General features: G+C 46.2%; 2 protein-coding genes across 4 annotated transcripts in view; both read right to left on the reverse strand.

Annotated features, from left to right (window-relative positions):
* LOC121546268 (laminin subunit beta-1-like) overlaps positions 1-14,261 on the reverse strand; it is a 54,020-nt gene extending 39,759 nt beyond the window's left edge. The window contains exons 1-3 of the mRNA XM_041857437.1: positions 14,050-14,261; positions 12,907-13,079; positions 5,325-5,463 (exon numbers count right to left, since the gene is read on the reverse strand). Coding sequence (XP_041713371.1) covers positions 5,325-5,463; positions 12,907-13,079; positions 14,050-14,080 — 343 coding nt within the window. The 5' untranslated portion in view covers positions 14,081-14,261. The remainder of the gene's footprint in view (positions 1-5,324; positions 5,464-12,906; positions 13,080-14,049) is intronic.
* A 2,771-nt stretch (positions 14,262-17,032) lies between these two features.
* On the reverse strand, positions 17,033-21,725 carry LOC121546270 (acyl-coenzyme A thioesterase 5). Of its 3 annotated transcripts, none has more exons than XM_041857439.2 (10): positions 21,432-21,725; positions 20,812-21,014; positions 19,327-19,426; positions 18,856-19,213; positions 18,488-18,607; positions 18,245-18,327; positions 18,011-18,104; positions 17,865-17,945; positions 17,645-17,786; positions 17,033-17,530 (listed from the first exon to the last, which is right to left on the reverse strand). In XM_041857439.2, the coding sequence occupies exons 1-10, from the start codon at positions 21,437-21,439 to the stop codon at positions 17,400-17,402; spliced, it is 1,320 nt and encodes a 439-aa protein (XP_041713373.1). In that variant the 5' UTR covers positions 21,440-21,725; the 3' UTR covers positions 17,033-17,399. The 3 variants fall into 3 exon arrangements, with proteins under 3 accessions (XP_041713373.1, XP_041713374.1, XP_041713372.1); XM_041857440.2 differs by having other exon boundaries at positions 21,244-21,725; XM_041857438.2 differs by having other exon boundaries at positions 21,158-21,725.
* Between the last annotated feature and the right edge of the window lie 747 nt (positions 21,726-22,472).

Raw genomic sequence — 22,472 nt, forward strand, 5'->3', positions numbered from 1 at the left:
AGGGGGGTCATCAGGAGATGATTCAGCTATTCCTGATTGACTCTCCTGCGTATCCGGTGGTGCTGGGCATGCCCTGGTTGAGTACCCATAACCCATCCATTTCGTGGCAGGAGAGGGCTCTGATGGAGTGGTCTGCTCAGTGTGTGGGTAGATGTTTGGGCGTTTCCGTAGGGGCTACCTCGGTGGAGAGTCCAAACCAGGTGCCCGCATTGCACGTTCCCCCTGAGTATGGGGATTTGGCTATTGCGTTTAGTAAGGCGAGGGCGACGCAGTTGCCGCCCCATAGGCAGGGAGATTGTGCGATAGACCTCCAGGCAGGAGCTGCGCTCCCACGGAGCCATGTGTATCCTCTGTCTCAAGAGGAGAAGAAAGCTATGGAGACTTACATAGACGAATCTCTGAGACAAGGATACATACGGCCTTCCACTTCCCCTGCGTCCTCGAGTTTCTTTTTGTGAAGAAAAAGGATGGTGGTTTGCGCCCGTGCATCGATTACCGTGGTCTCAATCAGATTACGGTGAAGTACAGTTATCCACTCCCGCTGATTGCGACCATGACTGAGTCGTTGCATGGGGCGCGTTTCTTCACTAAATTAGATCTCAGGAGCGCGTACAACTTGGTGCGCATCAGGGAGGGCGATGAATGGAAGACAGCCTTTAGTACCACCTCGGGCCATTACGAGTATCTGGTCATGCCATACGGGTTGATGAACGCTCCGTCAGTTTTCCAATCATTCGTGGATGAGATCTTCAGGGACATGCAGGGGCAGGGGTGGTTGTGTACATTGATGACATTCTCGTGTACTCGCCTACCCGTGTCGAGCATGTGGCCCTGGTGCGTAGAGTGTTGCGGAGGCTGGTGGAGCACGACCTGTATGTGAAGGCAGAGAAGTGTCTGTTTTTCCAGGAGTCGGTCTCCCTTTTTGGGGTATCAGTTGTCTGCGTCAGGGGTGAAGATGGAGGTAGACCGGGTGTCGGGCCGTGCGTAATTGGCAAACACCAACCACTGTGAAGGAGGTGCAGCAGTTTTTGGGGTTTGCGAATTACTACCGGAGGTTTATCCGGGGTTTTGGACAGGTGGCAGCTCCCATCACGTCTCTTTTGAAGGGGTCCGGTGCGTCTGCAGTGGTCGGCCGAGGCGGACAGGGCGTTTGGGAGGCTGAAGGACCTGTTTACCTCGGCCCCGGTGCTGGCGCATCCGGATCCCTCTTTGCCGTTCCAGGTAGAGGTGGACGCGTCAGAGGCCGGTCTAGGAGCCGTGCTTTCACAACGGTCTGGCGCGCCACCTAAACTCCGCCCCTGTGCTTTTTATTCTAAGAAGCTCAGTCCGGCGGAGCGTAACTATGACGTAGGGGACAGGGAGCTGTTAGCCGTGGTACAGGCTCTAAAGGTGTGGAGGCACTGGCTTGAGGGGGCTCAACACCCTTTCCTCATTTTGACGGACCACCGTAACCTGGAGTACATCCGGGCGGCGAGGAGGCTGAACCCTCGCCAGGCAAGATGGAATATGTTCTTGACCAGGTTTACTTTTAAGATCACGTACATCCCTGGGTCACAGAATGGTAAGGCAGATGCGCTGTCTCGGCGGTATGACACGGAGGAGAGGTCCGTGGAGCCCACTCCCCATACTGCCGGAGTCGTGTCTGGTGGCACCGGTAGTGTGGGAGGTCGATGCTGAACTCGAGCGGGCGTTACGCACCGACCCTAGTCCACCACAGTGCCCGGAGGGTCGGAAGTACGTTCCGCTCGAGGTTCGGGGATCGATTGATCTATTGGGCTCACACGTCACCCTCCTCTGGACATCCGGGTATCGGCCGGACAGTGCACTGTCTTAGTGCCAAGTACTGGTGGCCCACGTTGGCAAGGGATGTGAGGGTTTATGTTTCCTCCTGCTCGGTGTGCGCCCAGTGTAAGGCGCCTAGACATCTGCCTAGGGGTAAGTTACTACCCCTGCCCGTGCCACAACGACCATGGTCCCACCTCTCGGTGGATTTCCTTACTGACCTTCCTCCGTCACAGGGGAATACCACTATACTGGTCGTTGTGGACCGGTTTTCTAAGGCCTGTCGTTTGCTCCCCATGCCGGGCCTTCCTACCGCCCTGCAAACTGCCGAAGCCCTATTCACCCATGTGTTCCGGCACTACGGGGTACCCGAGGATATTGTGTCTGATCGGGGTCCCCAATTTACCTCCAGAGTCTGGAGGGCCTTTATGGAGCGGTTGGGGGTCTCGGTGAGCCTCACCTCGGGTTACCACCCGGAGAGTAATGGGCAGGTGGAACGTGTAAACCAGGATGTGGGCAGGTTTCTTAGAACATACTGCCAGGACCGGCCGGAGGAGTGGGCAAGGTACGTTCCCTGGGCCGAAATGGCCCAGAATTCCCCTACGCCATTCCTCCACTAACCTAACCCCTTTCCAATGTGTGTTAGGTTACCAGCCGGTTCTGGCACCCTGGCAGCAGAGCCAGATCGAGGCTCCTGCGGTGGATGAGTGGGCGAGGCGCTCGGAGGAGACATGGAACGCTGCACACGTCCACCTGCAGCGGGCCCTCCGACGTCATAAGGCGAGCGCTGATCTCCACCGCAGTGAGGGACCGGTGTACGCACCTGGTGATCGAGTCTGGCTCTCTACCAGGAACCTGCCCCTCCGCCTGCCCTGTCGGAAACTGGGTCGGCGGTTTGTAGGGCCATTTAAAGTCCTGGGAAGGTTGAACGAGGTGTGTTATAAATTACAGCTACCTGTTGAATATAAAAGTATTAACCCCCTCGTTCCATGTGTCCCTTCTCAGGCCGGTGGTAGCTGGCCCACTCCAAGACAGTGAGATCAGGGGAGACTCCTCCGCCCCCATTGGACATCGAGGGGGCACCGGCGTACTCCGTGAGGTCCATCTTGGATTCGAGACGTCGGATGGGGGGTCTCCAGTATCTAGTGGAGTGGGAGGGGTACGGTCCGGAGGAGCGGTGCTGGGTGCCGAGGGGAGACATTTTGGACCCGTCTCTCCTGACGGAATTCCATCGTGAGCACCCGACGCGCCCGGCTCCGCGTCCTCCGGGTCGCTCCCGAGGCCGGAGTCAGCGCACGTCTGGAGCCGCGCGTCAAGGGGGGGGTACTGTCACGGTTTCGGCCGAGGCTGCCTCTCTCCCTTGTTCGGGCAGGCTTCGGCGTTCGTTGTCTCCGGAGTACTAGCTGCCACCGTTGTATGTTTCATGTTCGTTTGCTTTTGTCTGAGTGTTGTCACACCTGTTTTCAGTTAGTGTCATTAGTGTCCTATTTAGTTCCCGTTGTGTGTGTCAGGTGTTGTGTATTATTGTTTTGTGTCAGACGTGTTTTCGCTCGGTTGAGCTTCTCTCCACTGCGCTGGAGTTTCGCACATGTTTGTGCGCTGTTTGTTTCCATTTCGCCTTCGTGCGTATTTCGCCTTCGGGCAAGTGTTGTCCGTTTGCCGTGTTTCGGCTCAATACAAGTTTATTGGATTATCCGTCTGCGTCCTGCATTTGATTCCGCCACTGCACCTACAGCACGCCTTGACAGAAGGAGAGTGATGGAGTGCTGCATCAGATGACCTGGCCTCCACAATCCCCCAACCTCAACCCAATTGAGATGGTTCAGGATGAGTCAGACGGCAGAGTGAAGGAAAAGCAGCCAACAAGTGCTCAGCATATGTGGGAACTCCTTTAAGACTGTTGGAAAAGCATTCCAGGTGAAGCTGGTTGAGAGAATGCCAAGAGCGTGCAAAGCTGTCATCAAGGCAAAGGGTGGCTATTTGAAGAATCTCAAATATAAAATATTTAGATTTGTTTAACACTTTCTTGGTTACTACATGATTCCATATGTGTTATTTCATAGTTTTGATGTCTTCACTATTATTCTACAATGTAGAAAATAGTACAAATAAAAACCTGGAATGAGTAGGTGTGTCCAAACTTTTGACTGATACTGTATGTGTGTGTGTGATGTTGGGCTGAAGCTACTGGCTCTGAAGCTTGGCTCTCTCATTCCTCCCAAGCTTTTGGGAGGGAGGGAGGACAATGAGCCTGTTGTAGTTGATGTAAGCAATGTTCCCATGCTGTATGGCAGCTTTCATAGCTGGGATAAGTTATTTCCGCCTCTGGCGCACAGGTTCAGAGAAGTCCTCTTTGAGGAATATGTTGGTTCCTCTCAAGTTCTTGGCTCTCTGCAGAACAGCCATCTTGTCCTTAAACCTCAGGAACTTGACCACTATCAGCCTGGGTCTGTCACCTGGGCTGATTACAAACGTTTAAAGTTACATGTTTTCCAGACCTGTGGGCGTACTCCACCTCAATCTCCGTATGATAAATCTGTAGCTTTTCAGTGATAATTTTTCATACTTTCTCCTCAGACTCGATCCAGTTCTCTTGTGAAGACTCTGGTATGCCATCCACAACAATGGTATTCCTCCTGGATTGTCCCCATAAATAGTCTGTTTTCCCAGTCATTGTTAATAATGATTCATCTCGAGAGGACTTACAGTTTGTTGTCATCTTGCTGCAAGTCTCTTTCAGGACATACACCTCTCCCTGGGAGAACTGCAAATTGTTCTTACAGTTCTGGACCTCTCTGGTCAGATCATCCATTCTTTCGTTAGTTGAGTCCATCAGTATCTGGAAAAAGCTCTTGAAGCTATTTTCCTGTTGTTGTAACAACTGCTTGTAAAATCATTTTTGTTCATTTAAAATATCATTCACCTGTGATAGAGAAACACTGTCCTCTCCATTACTCCCACCTTTGGCTTTGGATGCCATGATAGTAATGTAGGCAAACGCTGGTACTCCATGCAGTTTCAGACAGGGCCGGTCGCAGGGCAGATTTAAACAGCAACAAACACCAGGGATTTAGACAGCCTCAGGCCCGGGACAATCCTCAGTCCTAGCCACAAGGGCTAACCGCATCGCAGGCTGTGTTCAAGCTGTCAAGGAAATCTTGCTATGCCAAGCAGCTCTTCAAACTTTTGGTTGGCTGGATCCCTGGACAGATATAGTGGTCCCAGCAACTGAGGCTACCAGCGTCGCGGGATCCAAATTCAAAAGGTAGCTAGTAACCAAACTTTTTCAATAGAACACTTTTTCAGAGACTTTCAAAACTTTCAAAACAACAAACCGAGCTCTCCCTCGTTCCGCCCTCGTTCCGTGTTCAACATGTGATGTCCATACCCTAACCCTAATTGTAACCCTAACCCTAAACCTAACCCCTAAGCCTAAAATAGCCTTTTTCCTTGTGTTTTTCCGGCGAAATGTCCCCACTTGTCTGAATGTTCCTTGTTTTACTACTAAAACCAAAAACAGACACCCACTCACACATTCTCACCATTCTCAGACTGCCACCAGGTCTTGAGGCGGTTGGGGGCGAAGGTGGTGACCAAGTTTTCGATGCTGTGGCTGGTGGTGTGGTTCATCCTCTCATCATACATCTCCCTGGAGTCACACACAAAACACTTCTTCTCCTCCTACAGAGAGAGAGGGAGGAGAGAGAGAGAATGTCTCAGTACTGTGAAGAACATGATCATTCACCTCTGATTATAGCGCAAGAGTCCATACGCTACCACTCAGTATGTCATCACCGTCTGTGTGTGTGTGTGTGTGTGTGTCTGTCTGTGCCTGAGTGTGTATATCCTGTAGTGTAAATCATAGTTTATTCTACCCTTTAGGTTCACTGCCCCTCTTAGCAGCAGAAGGTTTGTCTGCTCTCCAGATGTTTGGCGTACACACACAGATTCTGAATTCAGTCTTACACACACACACACACACCCTACTCTCTGCACTGTATCTTCCCAACAAGTGTGTGAGTGAAGATTTCACAACCTCACAGTGTGACTTTCACAACCTTCTAATTTCATCCAAGCGGTTGCTGTCCAATCTATCTGCACACACAAGTTTTAACTGTGTTGAAATGTGACCAGTTGTAACCGCTAAGTGGTCCAACTCCCCCTCCCCTGTAGGCAAAGTCTGCTCCCAGAATTCTTTGCACTAGACCCTCAGGGGGGCTCTTGTCCTCATCCCCCGTTCTCCTCCTCATTATGATGACTAGAATGTTCCAATGTTTCGTTAATCATCCCACAGCCCAATGGTAGATAACCACCCCCTTCACATGGACACATTCTGTAGCCGTTCACCCCCGAGGGGATTCTGGAATAACGGAATACCCCCGATCACCCTCTCCCTTCCTCACCACCCCATGATAAGCACACAGGGTGGTGATTGTGTGGCACACAGTACTTATTGTGGAGGGAAATGCCAAGACTCCCACACAGCACAATACCATAGTCTCTCTCATACACTCAAATTGCTCAAACATTACACTGTACTGTACTACACCATTACATTACAACACTATTTTTTGCAACACAATGAAGTGTTATATCATATACCTGCTGGTCAGGTGTAATATAATAATAATAATAATAATAATAATAATAATAATAATAAAAACCATTAAGCAGATGCTTTTATCCAAAGTGACTTACAGTCATACAGTTTTACGTATGGGTGGTCCTATCCAGGGAATCGAACCCATCATCCTTGCGTTGCAAGCGCCATGCTCTACCAACTGAACTACAGTGGACCAGTGAGTGTTTCGATCATATGTGGCCCAGCTCTATTAGCTGCAAATCTAATGGTCATATCGTGTCCCATTATCTATCTGAACCCCCTGGGGCTTGCCTCCAGGGTGGGTATAATACCCATCTGTGCCCCATGTGTTACTTCTAGGTGCAAGGCCTTTTGGGGCCCCTAAGCAAGAATTGGGCAAAACATTTTAATGGCCCCCCCTCTTGACGGCGTGGAGAAAAAATTGAAGTTTTAATAAAGTTAATTTCCTGCAGTACACATTTTGCCATGGGGCGTAGAGAAATTGTTGCAGTTTTAAACTCAAGTTTTCTGCAATTCTACACATTTTGCCATGGGGGCAGAGAGAATAATGTGACATCCTATAACAAATTTCATGCAATTTTACCCATTTTGCCATGGATTGGAGACATTTTAGCAGTTTTAAAGCTAATTTCTAGAAATTCTACACATTTTGCCATGTTAATATGATATCTGTGAGAGTGACTAACATAATCAATTGGGCACGGTCCTTCATGCGTGGTCGGTAAAATCACCCATGATTTGGGGAGAACCGGGATGAAAGTAAAACTGTTTTCTTTTTTTTTATTACTCAAAGATCGATAGAGCTAGAGACACCATATTTTATGACAAACAACTTATATACCTTCAGAAAGTATTCACACCCCTTGACTCTTTTCACATTATGTTTTTATACATTTTTACAAATGAATGAAAAATTAAAAGCTGAAATGTCTGAAATCAATAAGTAATCAACCCCTTTGTTATGGCAAGTCTAAATAAGTTCAGGAGTAAACATTTGCTTAACAAGTCACATAATAAGTTGCATGGACTCTGTTTGCAATAATAGTGTTTAACATGATTTTTGAATGACTACCTCATTATCTGTAAGGTCCCTCAGTCGAGCAGTGAAATTCAAATACAGATTCAACCACAAAGACCAGGGAGGTTTTCCAATGCCCCGCAAAAAAGAGCACCTACTGGTAGATGGGTAAAAATATAAAAAAGCGAACACTGAATATCCCTTTGAGCATGGTGAAGTTACTAATTACACTTTGGATGGTGTATCAATACACTCAGTCACTACAAAGATACAGACGTCCTTCCTAACTCAGTTGCCAGAGAGGATGGAGACCGCTCAAGGATTTCACCATGGGGTCAATGGTGACTTTAAAACAGTTACAGAGTTTAATGGCTGTAATAGGAGAAAACTGAGGATGGATAAATAACACTGTAGTTACAGTGGCTTGCGAAAATATTCACCCCCTTGGCATTTTTCCTATTTTGTTGCCTTACAACTTGGAATTAAAATGGATTTTTTGGGGGTTTGTATCATTTGATTTGCACAACATGCCTACCACTTTGAAGATGCAAAATATATATATATATTTTTTTTAACAAACAAGAAATAAGACAAAAAAACAGAAAACTTGAGTGTGCATAACTATTCACTCCCCCAAAGTCAATACTTTGTAGAGCCACCTTTTGCAGCAATTACAGCTGCAAGTCTCTTGGGGTATGTCTCTATAAGCTTGGCCCACTGTGATTTTTGCCCATTCTTCAAGGCAAAACTACTCCAGCTCCTTCAAGTTGGATGGGTTCCACTGGTGTACAGCAATCTTTAAGTCATACCACAGATTCTCAATTGGATTGAGGTCTGGGCTTTGACCAGGCCATTCCAATACATTTAAATGTTTCCCCTTAAACCACTCAATTGTTGCTTTAGCAGTATGCTTAGGGTCATTGTCCTGCTGGAAGGTAAACCTCCGTCCCAGTCTCAAATCTTTGGAAGACTGAAACAGGTTTCCCTCAAGAATTTCCCTGCATTTAGCGCCATCCATCATTCCTTCAATTCTGACCAGTTTCCCAGTCCCTGCCGTTGAAAAACATCCCCACAGCATGATGCTGCCACCACCATGCTTCACTGTCAATTCATAGAAATGGCGCCGGAGAAGATGGCTGCCGTTTTACAGCCTTCTAACCAATTGTACTATTATGTGTGTTTTTCCGCGTTATTTGTAATTTATTCTGTACATAATGTTTCTGCCATCGTCTCTTATAACCAAAAAGAGCTTCTGGATATCAGGACAGTGATTACTCACCTCGTATTGGACAAATCATTTTTATTCAACAAGTTGGACGCGAAGGATATCCTACAGACACCCGACAAGGCCCAAATCCCCGTCATTCGCATGAGAAAGAGACGGAGATATCGTGGACGTAGGTCGTGGTGCCTTGTAAGGATCCGACAGCGAGCGAGTAAACTGCCTCTTCCATCAATCCTATTAGCCAATGTTCAATCATTTGAGAATAAATTGGATGACCTAAGATTACGGTTATCCTACCAACGGGACATTAAAAACTGTAATATCTTATGTTTCACCGAGTCGTGGCTGAACGACGACATGGACAACATACAGCTAGCGGGCTATACGCTACATCGGCAGGATAGAACGACTGACTCCGGTAAGACAAGGGGTGGCGGTCTGTGTATATTTGTAAACAACAGCTGGTGCACAAAATCAAATACTAAGGAAGTCTCCACCACAAACCAATGCTGGCAATAAGATTGCACTGAATGAGCTGTATAAGACCATAAGTGAACAGGAAAACGCTCATCCAGAGGCAGCGCTCCTAGTGGCCAGGGACTTTAATGCAGGGAAACTTAAATCCGTTCTACCTCATTTCTACCAGCATGTTAAATGTGCAACCAGAGGAAAAAAAACTCTAGACCACCTTTACTCCATACACAGAGACGCATACAAAGCTCTTCCTCGCTCTCCATTTGGCAAATCTGACCATAACTCTATCCTCCTGATTCCTGCTTATAAGCAAAAACTAAAGCAGGAAGCACCAGTAACTCGGTTAATATAAAAGTGGTCAGATGACGCAGATGCTAAGCTACAGGACTGTTTTGCTAGCACAGACTGGAACATGTTCCGGGATTCTTCAGATAGCATTGAGGAGTACACCACATCAGTCACTGGCTTCATCAATAAGTGCATCGATGATATCATCCCCACAGTGACCGTACGTACCTACCCCAACCAGAAGCCATGGATTACAGGCAACATCCGCACTGAGCTAAAGGGTAGAGCTGCCGCTTTCAAGGAGCGGGACTCTAACCCGGACGCTTATAAGAAATCCAGCTATGCCCTCTGACGAACCATCAAACAGGCAAAGAGTCAATACAGGACTAAGATTGAATCGTACTACACCGGCTCTGACGCTCGTCGGATGTGGCAGGGCTTGAAAACTATTACAGACTACAAAGGGAAGCACAGCCACAAGCTGCCCAGTGACACAAGACTTCCAGACGAGCTAAACCACTTCTATGCTCGCTTCGAGGCAAGCAACACTGAAGCATGCATGAGAGCACCAGCTGTTCCGGATGACTATATGATCACGCTCTCCGTAGCCAATGTGAGTAAGACTTTTAAGCAGGTCAACATTCACAAGGCTGCAGGGCCAGATGGATTACCAGGATGTGTACTCCGAGCTTGTGCTGACCAGCTGGCAAGTGTCTTCACTGACATTTTCAACATGTCCCTGACTGAGTCTGTAATACCAACATGTTTCAAGCAGACCACCCCGTGCCCAAGGAAACTAAGATAACCTGCCTAAATGACTACCGACCCGTAGCACTGACATCTGTAGCCATGAAGTGCTTTGAAAGGCTAGTCATGGCTGACATCAACACCATTATCCCAGAAACCCTAGACCCACTCCAATTTGCATACCGCCCCAACAGATCCACAGATGATGCAATCTCTATTGCATTCCACACTGCCCTTTCCCACCTGGACAAGAGAAACACCTACGTGAGAATGCTATTCATTGACTACAGCTCAGCATTCAACACCATTGTGCCCTCAAAGCTCATCACTAAGCTAAGGATCCTGGGACTAAACACCTCTGCAACTGGATCCTGGACTTCCTGACGGGCCACCCCCAGGTGGTAAGGGTAGGTAACAACACATCTGCCACACTGATCCTCAACACGGTGGCCCCTCAGGGGTGCGTGCTCAGTCCCCTCCTGTACTCCCTGTTCACCCATGACTGCATGGCCAGGCACGACTCCAACACCATCATTAAGTTTGCCGACAACACAACAGTGGTAGGCCTGATCACCGACAACGATGAGACAGCCTATAGGGAGGAGGTCAGAGACCTGGCCTTGTGGTGCCAGGATAACAACCTCTCCCTCAACGTGACCAAGACAAAGGAGATGATTGTGGACTACAGGAAAAAAAAGAGGACTGATCACGCCCCCATTCTCATCGACGGTGCTGTAGTGGAACAGGTTGAGAGCTTCAAGTTCCTTGGTGTCCACATCACCAACGAACTATCATGGTCCAAACACACCAAGACAGTCGTGAAGAGGCCACGACAAAACCTATTCCCCCTCAGGAGACTGAAAAGATCTGGCATGGGTCCTCAGATCCTCAAAAACTTCTACAGCTGCACCATCGAGCGCATCCTGACTGGTTGCATCACCGCCTGGTATGGCAACTGCTCGGCCTCCGACCGCAAGGCACTACAGAGGGTAGTGCGTACGGCCCAGTACATCACTGGGGCCAAGCTTCCTGCCATCCAGGACCTCTATACCAGGCGGTGTCAGAGGAAGGCCCTCAATATTGTCAAAGACTCCAGCCACCCTAGTCATAGACTGTTCTCTCTGCTACCGCACGGCAAGCGGTACCGGAGTGCCAAGTCTAGGTCCAAAAGACTTCTCAACAGCTTCTACCCCCAAGCCATAAGACTCCTGAACAGCTAAACATGGCTACCCGGACTATTTGCACTGCCCCCCCCCACCCACCCCCACCCCATCTTTTTACGCTGCTGCTACTCTGTTAATTATTTATGCATAGTCATTTAACTCTACCCACATGTACATATTACTTCAACTACCTCAACTAGCCGGTGCCCCCGCACATTGACTCTGCACCGGTAACCCCCTGTATATATAGCCTCCCTACTGTTATTTTATTTTACTTCTGCTCTTTTTTTCTCAACACTTTTTTGTTGTTGTTTTATTTTACTTTTTTATTAAAAATAAATGCACTGTTGGTTAAGGGCTGTAAGTAAGCATTTCACTGTAATGTCTGCACCTATTGTATTCGGCGCATGTGGCCAATAACATTTGATTTGATTTGATTTGGGGATGGTGTTCTCGGGGTGATGAGAGGTGTTGGGTTTGTGCCAGACATAGTGTTTTCCTTGATGGCCAAAAAGCTCAATTTTAGTCTCATCTGTCCAGAGTACCTTCTTCCATATGTTTGGGGAGTCTCCCACATGCCTTTTTGGCGAACACCAAACGTGTTTGCTTATTTTTTTCTTTAAGCAATGGCTTTTTTCTGGCCACTCTTCTGTAAAGCCCAGCTCTGTGGAGTGTACAGCTTAAAGTGGTCCTATGGACAGATACTCCAATCTCTTGCAGCTCCTTCATGGTTATCTTTGTTGCCTCTCTGATTAATTCCCTCCTTGCCTGGTCCGTGAGTTTTGGTGGGCGGCCCTCTCTTGGCAGGTTTGTTGTGGTGCCATATTCTTTCCATTTTTTAATAATGGATTTAATGGTGCTCCGTGGGATGTTCAAAGTTTCTGATTTTTTTTTATAACCCATCACTGATCTGTACTTCTCCACAACTTTGTCCCTGACCTGTTTGAAGAGCTCCTTGGTCTTCATGGTGCCGCTTGCTTGGTGGTGCCCCTTGCTTAGTGGTGTTGCAGACTCTGGGGCCTTTCAGAACAGGTGTTTATATACATGTGACAGATCATGTCACACTTAGATTGCACACAGGTGGACTCTATTTAACTAATTATGTGACTTCTGAAGGTAATTGGTTGCACCAGATCTTATTTAGGGGCTTCATAGCAAAGGGGGTGAATACATATGTACTCACCACTTTTCCTGTATTTATTTCCCCATTTTTTTCCATTTTACTTCACCAATTTGGACTATTTTGTGTATGTCCATTACATGAAATCCAAATAAAAATCCATTTAAATTACAGGTTGTAATGCAACAAAATAGGAAAAACGGCAAAGGGGATGAATACCAGTGACTCGGTTAATAAAAAAGTGGTCAGATGGTCACTAGATGGGTTAAGAAAATGACATATTTTTGGAACCTTAAACAACCATACAACTCTACAACCCTTACAAAGCTATTGAGACCCCGACTGAGTTCATAAATAAGACACTGCTTATGTCGGGGCCCCTAGCGGCTGGGAGCCCTAAGTGACCGCTTATCTCGCCTTATGCCCACAGCCGGCCCTGTCTAGGTGTAGTGCACCTATCTGTGCCCCAGGTGTGAGGTGTCTTACCTCCAGGTGACCAACGATGCAAAAGCGCTCAGGCTTCTCAATGCCGCAAGTGGAAGAGGCGGTGAGCTGGTGCGCGCGGCCGATCAGAAGGTCCCCGGTGGCGGGGTAGCAGCTCCCCTCAGTGCACACATCCCCAAACTCCGGCAGCTGTGCAAAGGAGCGCCACCCAAGGGCTGCGGGACAGAAACAGCGGTGAGTTTAGGGTATCATGGCACACGGGCGCGCAAAACATGTCTGGAATATAACTCCCCATGCAAGTATTATGCAATAGAACTAATCGTTATCCCACAGTTAAAAATCTGTACAAACATTTTCGACTTATGAGGCGTGTCTCTCCATTGCTATCACAGTCTCCCTTTAGTCTAATTCATCACTGGGTATTTGTATTGTTTTTTTTTAACCTTTATTTAACTAGGCAAGTCAGTTAAGATCAAATTCTTATTTATAATGACGCCTACCCAGGCCAAACCCAGACGACTCTGGGCCAATTGTGCGCCGCCCTATGGGACTCTCAATCATGGCCGGTTGTGATACAGCCTGGAATCGAACCAGGGAGTCTGTAGTGACGCCTCAAGCACTGAGATGCAGTGCCTTAGACCACTGCGCCACCCGGGAGTGTATAAAAACATAACGGTCACAAGATAGGCTTATCTCTGGTTAATTTAATTGAAATCACATGGACTCGCTTTCCAATCGATCCCTGTGGGGGGACTGTTTATGAAAACAGGCTGTTATGTTTGGGAACAACATCGACTGTGGGAAACAGTTATTGACTGTACAAAACAGCTTCTGTAAACGATAGCTAGTTGAAAAGAATGTGCCCAAAACATATTTAGACAAGCATAGTGGACTGAAGCATCTGACATGTATAAGCTGTTGAACACATTTTAAATAATGGCTTACATATGTTCCTCATTAAATGTCCCCATGGTCCTGGATAAGTGAGAGTGAAAAGTAACACTGGAATGAAACTTTGTTGGCAACCGAAAATAAAATCCTCTATTGGATCTCTTTAGGTTTTTCTTTTCCTCTTAAGTCAATACTTTGCTTTATGCTACTCCTCAAAAGGCATTGAGAAAAGCTACATGCGCAGTAGGAAATTCACTATAAAACGAAACAGTTCCATGTAAAAACAATACTTACTCAAAAGTGATGCGATGTGTAATATCAACATTTTCGAGTGTGAAACATTGATAATTATCCCTCGGGTTGTTGTCAGCAAGTCCTGAAGCAGTTGTGTGCGTGAGTGTGTCTGTGTGTGTGAAAGAGTGGTCTCTAACTCTGTTCTAGGAGGTCGTGGCGAACCCCCAGCTATGCATCCCACTTGCTAGCGTGTCCCAACCCTCCTGGCTGGGTATGCAGCGCAGCGTGCTAACGAAGATAAGCGCGCCCCCTTGGCGCACCAGATTCAGCCTTTCTTTGATTAAATCATATAAGTAAATTACTTTACTTTTAATCTAGTGCTAAAAGTCAATAGACTGCTCTAGGTGTGTTGTCAAATCAAAGTTGTGGTCAGTATGCTTAGGCTACTGAGATCATAAGAACATGTCAGTCGGTCTGTAGGTCAGACAGACATGTGTAGCTCTGGAATGCACAGCTGCACATACACAACCTGCCATGTTTTACACTGTCAACTTCCCTGTTCTTCTGACTGACCTCAGAAGGAGAGTTGGGTACATTACCAGAGTTGGGTACTTTACAATGTCAAACATAGAACTTCACATCATCTGTCATTTTCTGTGCTTGTAGTGGAGTGTTTATTTAGCAGGTGGGCACAGATGGAGAGATGGGTGAAAAATCATATTCTGGCAGATTCAATCCCTTATTGGGCTAAACTCTGGACATGCCTGTGGTTGAGTTGGACACAGTTATGACAAACGGCAGAGACAGATGCCCATAGTTACCCCTCAGTAAATAGACACAGCATCTCCCTGAACACTGAAAGTTAAAGATGATTCCTTTCTCAGTGCTGAAGTAATTTGCCTGGATTGTGTTTGGATTTTGAATGGTAATATCAAGATGTGTTTATTAGTTTTATGATCACCCTATTCATCAAGTTCAATGGGGTTTATTTTACAATTTAGACCAGGATCTCCCAAACTCGGTGGTGGGGCCCCATCTGGGTGCACGTTTTAGTTTTTGCCCACTACACAGCTGATTCAAATAATCTAAACTTGATGATGAGTTGGTTATTTGAATCAGCTGTGTAGTGCTAGGTCAAAAACCAAAACATGCACCCAGGGTGGGGCCCCAGGACCAAGTTTTGGAAACCCTGGTTTAGACTGCAGCCTATATACAGTGGGGAGAACAAGTATTTGCAGGTTTTCCTACTTACAAAGCATGTAGAGGTCTGTAATTTTTATCATAGGTACACTTCAACTGTGAGAGACGGAATCTAAAACAAAAATCCAGAAAATCACATTGTATGATTTTTAAGTAATTCATTTGCATTTTATTGCATGACATTAGTATTTGATACATCAGAAAAGCAGAACATAATAATTGGTACAGAAACCTTTGTTTGCAATTACAGAGATCATACGTTTCCTGTAGGTCTTGACCAGGTTTGCACACACTGCAGCAGGGATTTTGGCCCACTCCTCCATACAGACCTTCTCCAGATCCTTCAGGTTTCGGGGCTGTCGCTGGGCAATACGGACTTTCAGCTTCCTCCAAAGATTTTCTATTGAGTTCAGGTCTGGAGACTGGCTAGGCCACTCCAGGACCTTGAGATGCTTCTTATGGAGCCACTCCTTAGTTGCCCTGGCTGTGTGTTTCGGGTCGTTGTCATGCTGGAAGACCCAGCCACGACCCATCTTCAATGCTCTTACTGAGGGAAGGAGGTTGTTGGCCAAGAGCTCGCGATACATGGCCCCATCCATCCTCCCCTCAATACGGTGCAGTCGTCCTGTCGCCTTTGCAGAAAAGCATCCTCAAAGAATGATGTTTCCACCTCCATACTTCACGGTTGGGATGGTGTTCTTGGGGTTGTACTCATCCTTCTTCTTCCTCCAAACACAGCGAGTGGAGTTTAGACCAAAAAGCTATATTTTTGTCTCATCAGACCACATGACCTTCTCCCATTCCTCCTCTGGATCATCCAGATGGTCATTGGCAAACTTCAGACGGGCCTGGACATGCGCTGGCTTGAGCAGGGGGACCTTGCGTGCGCTGCAGGATTTTAATCCATGACGGCGTAATGTGTTACTAATGGTTTTCTTTGAGACTGTGGTCCCAGCTCTCTTCAGGTTATTAACCAGGTCCTGCCGTGTAGTTCTGGGCTGATCCCTCACCTTCCTCATGATCATTGATGCCCCACGAGGTGAGATCTTGCATGGAGCCCCAGACCGAGGGTGATTGACCGTCATCTTGAACTTCTTCCATTTTCTAATAATTGCGCAAACAGTTGTTGCCTTCTCACCAAGCTGCTTGCCTATTGTCCTGTAGCCCATCCCAGCCTTGTGCAGGTCTACAATTTTATCCCCGATGTCCTTACACGGCTCTCTGGTCTTGGCCATTGTGGAGAGGTTGGAGTGTGTGGACAGGTGTCTTTTATACAGGTAACGAGTTCAAACAGGTGCAGTTAATACAGGTAATGAGTGGAGAACAGGAGGGCTTCTTAAAGAAAAACTAACAGATCTGTGAGAGACGGAATTCTTACTGGTTGGTAGGTGATCAAATACTTATGTCATGCAATAAAATGCAAATTAATTACTTAAAAATCATACAATGTGATTTTCTGGATTTTTGTTTTAGATTCCGTCTCTCACAGTTGAAGTGTACCTATGATAAAAATTACAGACCTCTACATGCTTTGTAAGTAGGGAAACCTGCAAAATCGGCAGTGTATCAAATACTTGTTCTCCCCACTGTATGAAACATCTCAGACCAGGAGTGCTGATCTAGGATCAGTTCTGGATTTCAGATCATTATGAATAAGATTAAATGGACAGGGGGATCCTTATACTAGATTAACACTCCTACTCTGAGACATTTGAAAAACAGCCCCAGGACTCATCCATTGCCCACCACTACACGTGCTATGTGCATACATCACCCTCGTGTGGTATATTGAAGAACTACAAGAGACATACCAAGTAGCTCTAATGCTCTCAATAACAACAGATATTGTTCATATTCTTCCTGATTTATTATAAACATCATAGACAATACATTTCCTATTATTTCCTCATTAATCAAAAAATATAATCAGTCATCTGTGTACTATGGCAGTTAGGTTATAGGCACAGGTGTTAATACTATTGGCAGCTTGAAACTCCTACAGTACAGTGAATGAGAGACTCTGACCCACTACTGTGGACACTCACCATCAGCCATCAATTTATATTCTACAGCTGTGTCCACTGGTCGGACGACTTTCTCATTCAAGCATTCAGTCTTGTCACAAATTAAATACATTAACATATAAAATAGTACATAAAGTTATAGCTTAGTCAATCATACTCGGTCCTGGAGGCTACTCGGGTGTGACATCACAGCTTGGCCTTAGGGCCAGAGTCATGGCTGGGGTACAGGTGTTGCCGTAGAAAGCCAAGGCTCTTTTCCCAGGAGTCTTCTTGAGCAACGGCGTGCGGCTTTGGGTACCCTCCCCACAACATGATCACTGCAACACACACACACAATCATTAGTTACTTTGCGAGTAAAGAATTGGTTATACATATATCTTAGTTCAGATGTGTATACTATAGGTGTGAGCCGTGTGTGTGTGTACAGTACCTTTCTGTCGTGTTTGAGGCACTATGAAGTTGCTGGCTCTGAAGTGGGGTGTGTAGGGCGGCTCAATGAGGTGTCCAGCATCAGGGTATTTTAGAATGGTCAGTAGGTGCTCATTACCCGCTGCACGCATCATCTGGGCCATCTGCAGGTCAGAGGTCACATTCAGCATCAATGACAATTATTGATTTCATAAGAAGATTTTAATCGTGTTTGTACTCACGTCCTCTGCAGATTCCACTGTCGCCCAGTTCTGATCATCCTCCCCGACGACCAACAGCAATGGACACTTTATCCTCCCAATCTGTCAGAAGACTCAGCAATGAGTAAACAAACCCACTGTGTGTGTTTGTGTGTGTGTTGACTTACATCCACTTTCTCTCCAGGGTCGGTTGGGATAGGCAGAATGATGTCTCTCCAGACCACACGGCCCTCTTCATCAAATTGGGTCTTATATCCGTCCCTGGCAATAAAATAATTATATTTTATTATATTTCTTCATTTGGAATGCATGTCACAAGCTTCATAATCACAGTACTTTACAGCTTCACTTTGAACAGATCTGGGTTTATTTTTCATTCACACATGGTGGTTGTCACTCACTCGTTTATCTTCGTAAACACTTCGTGGATTGACTTGTTGACCGGGTGGACGTGACTCCCGCTGATACACACACAGCATCTGGGCTGGAATACACACAGTATTTATTGTTTACACACTAAACAAACTCATAAGCTTATACACATGGTCAGTGTTGGGACAATAAAGCTTTCTGAATCTGAATTCACACTATACAGACAAAGCTCCAATCTGGAGGAAGAAGAGGAGAGTGTGAGGGAGACTCACGCTGATGACTTTGGAGTAGGCTGCCAAGGTGAGGGTGACTGACACTCCGAAGGAGAGACCAAATAGAGCAACTCTGTCCTTCATCACCAGGGGGTGCTCCTGCACAATCCTGAATGCTTTCTACACAACAGAGATAGAGCTCAAGTTCAAGTGATAAGAATACAATGTAGGACGCAATGTAGCGGATGCAATGTGAGGTATATGGATGCAATGTGATGTAATATAACAGTGAGTCTGGATAAATGGTCACAGGAGAGGAGTCTGCCCTCTCAGGGCCATTTCTGAACATTAAGATATGCACAAGCGTGTAGGCACACACACACACACACGTACGCAGGTTGCACGGGCACACACAGTATGAGAATCACCTCAAAGTAGGTTTTTAAGTCGATGTCTGAGGTTCTGTTCTTGTCATGGGAAAGGTACTCTAGCGCCATGGAAACAAAACCATGTGACGCAAGGAGGCTGGCGCGGTACTCCACCAGCCCCCCACCTCCTCCCCACATATCCAACACCCCAGGGAAGGGTCCAGGACCTGGGGGTAAAAAGAGGGTCCCTCGAACCCCATGTTCCCTGATGTCAATTCTGCACACACCCGGTGCCATGTACCATCGTTCTGTGACAACGGTCGCTAGGGGAGACTGCTTGCTGAAGCCCTCAGTCATGTGCCCACTGTACACAGAGATGTGTACCACACTAGGAGTGAGGACATCCATCTTTCTTATCCTGAGAAAGAGAGAGAGTTTATTTGACTTGACCAGCCGGTCCTGGTCACCCTAAATTATGTGTTTTTCCTATGTAAAATTGACCGCCAATATTTAATTCCATAGGTGTGTTACCTGAGGCCTGTCCGACTCCCTGGAACAGGCTGCATGCTCCATAGTAGACCCATGGGCTCCGTGCCTTCATATGTTCCTCCAAGACTGGCATCCTTAGCAACTGCAAAAACAACAAAAATAGTAGAAAGAGAAAGAGGCCTGAGTTCCTGACTTGGACTTCGCAGTTGGATGACCATTCAAAAATATTTTTCCTAGTCAGAGCTCGTTTTTTCAGAGTTCTCAGTTGTCTTGAACGCACTGAATGGTGCTTTCAAAACAACCGGGACCTCTGGAAAAAAATGCGGTCAAATCATGATGTCAGTGATTTTCAGGTAGGAAAGTCGGAGCTCTAGAAAGAGGCCAGAGTTCCCGACTTGGAATTCTGAGTTAGATTACCGTTTAAAACAATTTTTCCTAATCGGAGCTCGTCCCAGTTGTCTTAAACATACTGAAGTCGAAAGTCGGAGACTTCCAATTTCCCAGTTGTTTTGAACTTGGCATTAATATGCTTGGGCATGTTCGAGTGGATCAAGTTTGTCAAGATGTTGACCAACGTTGGTCACGCCTTTCAAAGTGTGTTGCATTATGGGTATAAAAATTGACCTTCTTGCGACCAGTGTTGCCAACTTAGCGAATTTGTCGCTATATTTAGCGAGTTTTCAGACTCCTCTAGCGAGACATTTTCAAAAAAGCGACATTGACAAATCTAGCGACTTTTTCTGGTGTTATTGGAGACTCTGACGTGAAAGCACGTATCGTTCTTACTCTTCTCAACGAGCAACGGGTGTTGCCGTGGGCCCCACCCACGTCCCAAAGCACTCACAGGCAGCCCAGTCCTCACGTAGCAGTCCCTCCCAGCTGCAGTCAGAGCAGGAGATGTTCACCCCTCCACGTCCAGACTGCAAATGAATCGCGCATACGGGAAGCCGCAGCTGGCTGATCCCGCCCTGGCTTACATTCAGGGCGGGATGCAAATGTAGGGTGTTTTTTTACTCACTTTTTTGTCTCTCCCACGACGTTATTCCTCTTTCCTACAGCATCCATCACAATTACATGCACATGGCCAATTATGCAAATTTTTAGGACAGCCAATAGCTACTTTCCTTACTGAGGAGTTGGCAACACTGCTTGCAACTACATGTCCACTGCATGACCTTTACAACAACCATGTTTGTTTCAACAACATCTATTTTGGTTTCATTTACTCAAGGTTGTCTGTGTTATAACGTTGGATGCCAACAGCTGATAAACCCCACTGAAGAATGAGTTGTCTGTGTTGTACAGCGATATTGTTGTAACTTGATAGCAATAGAAGGCAAACTAGCAGGCAAAAACATTGGCCTGCATCTCAGGTTTCAGAGCGCAGGGACACTGATCTTAATGGCGACAACCGGGACAAGTGTAATTGAATTCCACAGAGTTCTTATGGGATTTCATACAGAAGTTAGGCCAAGGCTACATTCAAGAACCCCGTCTATAAACCCGGTCAGCGGTCACAAACCTTACCCGTCACCGTGCCTTGGCCGTCGCTAATGTAATGGCCGAACGCCTCCCAAAAGTCCTTATCCTCGGAGCAATGAAGGGAATGTAGTGTCACCGAGAGCGCCGGAGGTAAGTTCCTCACAACAACCTGGATCTTCTCATCCACGAGCCCCCGCGTGGGCTGCACTTCTAGAAGCGGGAAAGTCCCAACCATGGTGGACGAAGACCTGTAGAAAAAGACATGACAGAAACAACCGAACATTGGTAAAGATAGTGGGATTGACATTCCATTTGTCCTGGCTTTAATGTGCGACAGAACAAATAGGCTAATAGTCACATTCGCTTCAAACTTCGTATCCAATTTACTTACTCAGAGTTATTCAGTGTCAACAATTCTGTCATAGACATGCTGACATAGGCTACCGCTTCGTTTAGCCTACCACTTTCGGTAGCTACCTGATCAAGGTGCGAGCAGACAAGTTTACTCGGGCAGGAAAGTACAAAGTCCGTGCGGCACTGCTCAGTTACAGCAATTCGAAACCCACAGCGGTGAACTGTAGGCCTATGTATGATTGACCTTCATAACGGCGGCAAGACTGAACACAATATATAGTGTTGAGATTGTCAAAGTACAGTTACTTAACCGGTTCATAAATGAATAACAGCAACAGACTGTAGGCTACGATGCAGCGGTCCAAAAGTCGATGAAATCCACACAATGAAGGTGCTTTGCACTGTTTAGTAAGAGGACCCGCTTAATCAGTGTCCAATCAGCAATAGCAACACAAAAAAAAGTACTTCCGGGTCTCTGAATTTTGGTAATGTTCAAAATAAAAGTCCTCCACGTAATAATAGAAAAATTTAATTAATCTCTAGGTGTCTACACAGAACACGAAAACAGGGCAGACGGAGCGTAGTTCAGTGTTGCGATGTCGTTTTTTCGTCACAAAAGGGGCGGCTCTAGAACCCACCTCTTGCTTCGGTTCTTGCTTAGCAATTGAAGAAGAAATGTCCCACCCCCATGCTACTTAGATTGATAGCATACGGAATACTACCTGAATATCTGAAAGACCATCCCACAATATCTGCTTCTTGGAATGTTCTTAAAATTGTTGGAAATAAAACGTGCAGTCTCCTTATGTACCTCCTTTCAAGCAACCATCTGGAGCAATCCACATAAATCACAGACCGGTATTGTGGAGAGATTTGCTACAGATGGGAGTTTGGACCATGTTTGATTTGTATAAAGATTGTACAATTATGGAACTGAATGAACTAAAGAATAAGACCAGCTTTACCAACCATTTTAGAATAATTCAGATTGTACAGGCAGTTAAGTCAGTAGATAGAACTATTACATTTAAACATGATTTTAACAAATTGGAAAGTTTCATAAAGGATGTCCATTCAAAAAACCATCTAGGGTGTATACATTCTTAAACAAAAAGACAAGGAGACTACACCTTCCCTTAAGAGAGAAATGGGGTAAAGATTTGAAGATGAATATGCAAGAAATTGAATGGAAGAAGGAGCGGAAAAACTGTTTTAAAACGTGCAGAGAGTCTAAAACACAAATGGTTCAGTATAATATAATTAATAGAACTTACTGGACTCCCTCTAAAATGACCTTATGGATCCAACAACATCTGGATAGGTATTTAACATATCAGCTAACCACATCATAT

This window comes from Coregonus clupeaformis, unplaced genomic scaffold, assembly GCF_020615455.1.
Source record: "Coregonus clupeaformis isolate EN_2021a unplaced genomic scaffold, ASM2061545v1 scaf0013, whole genome shotgun sequence".
Lineage (NCBI taxonomy): Eukaryota > Metazoa > Chordata > Actinopteri > Salmoniformes > Salmonidae > Coregonus > Coregonus clupeaformis.

Coding starts and splice junctions, on each gene's coding strand:
- LOC121546270 (XM_041857438.2), bottom strand. CDS start 21,195: ATGTCTATGACAGAATTGTTGACACTGAATAACTCTGA. Junction 21,015..21,157: donor TTGACACTGAATAACTCTGA/GTAAGTAAATTG, acceptor CTTTTTCTACAG/GTCTTCGTCCACCATGGTTG. Junction 17,787..17,864: donor CAGTGGAATCTGCAGAGGAC/GTGAGTACAAAC, acceptor TCTGACCTGCAG/ATGGCCCAGATGATGCGTGC.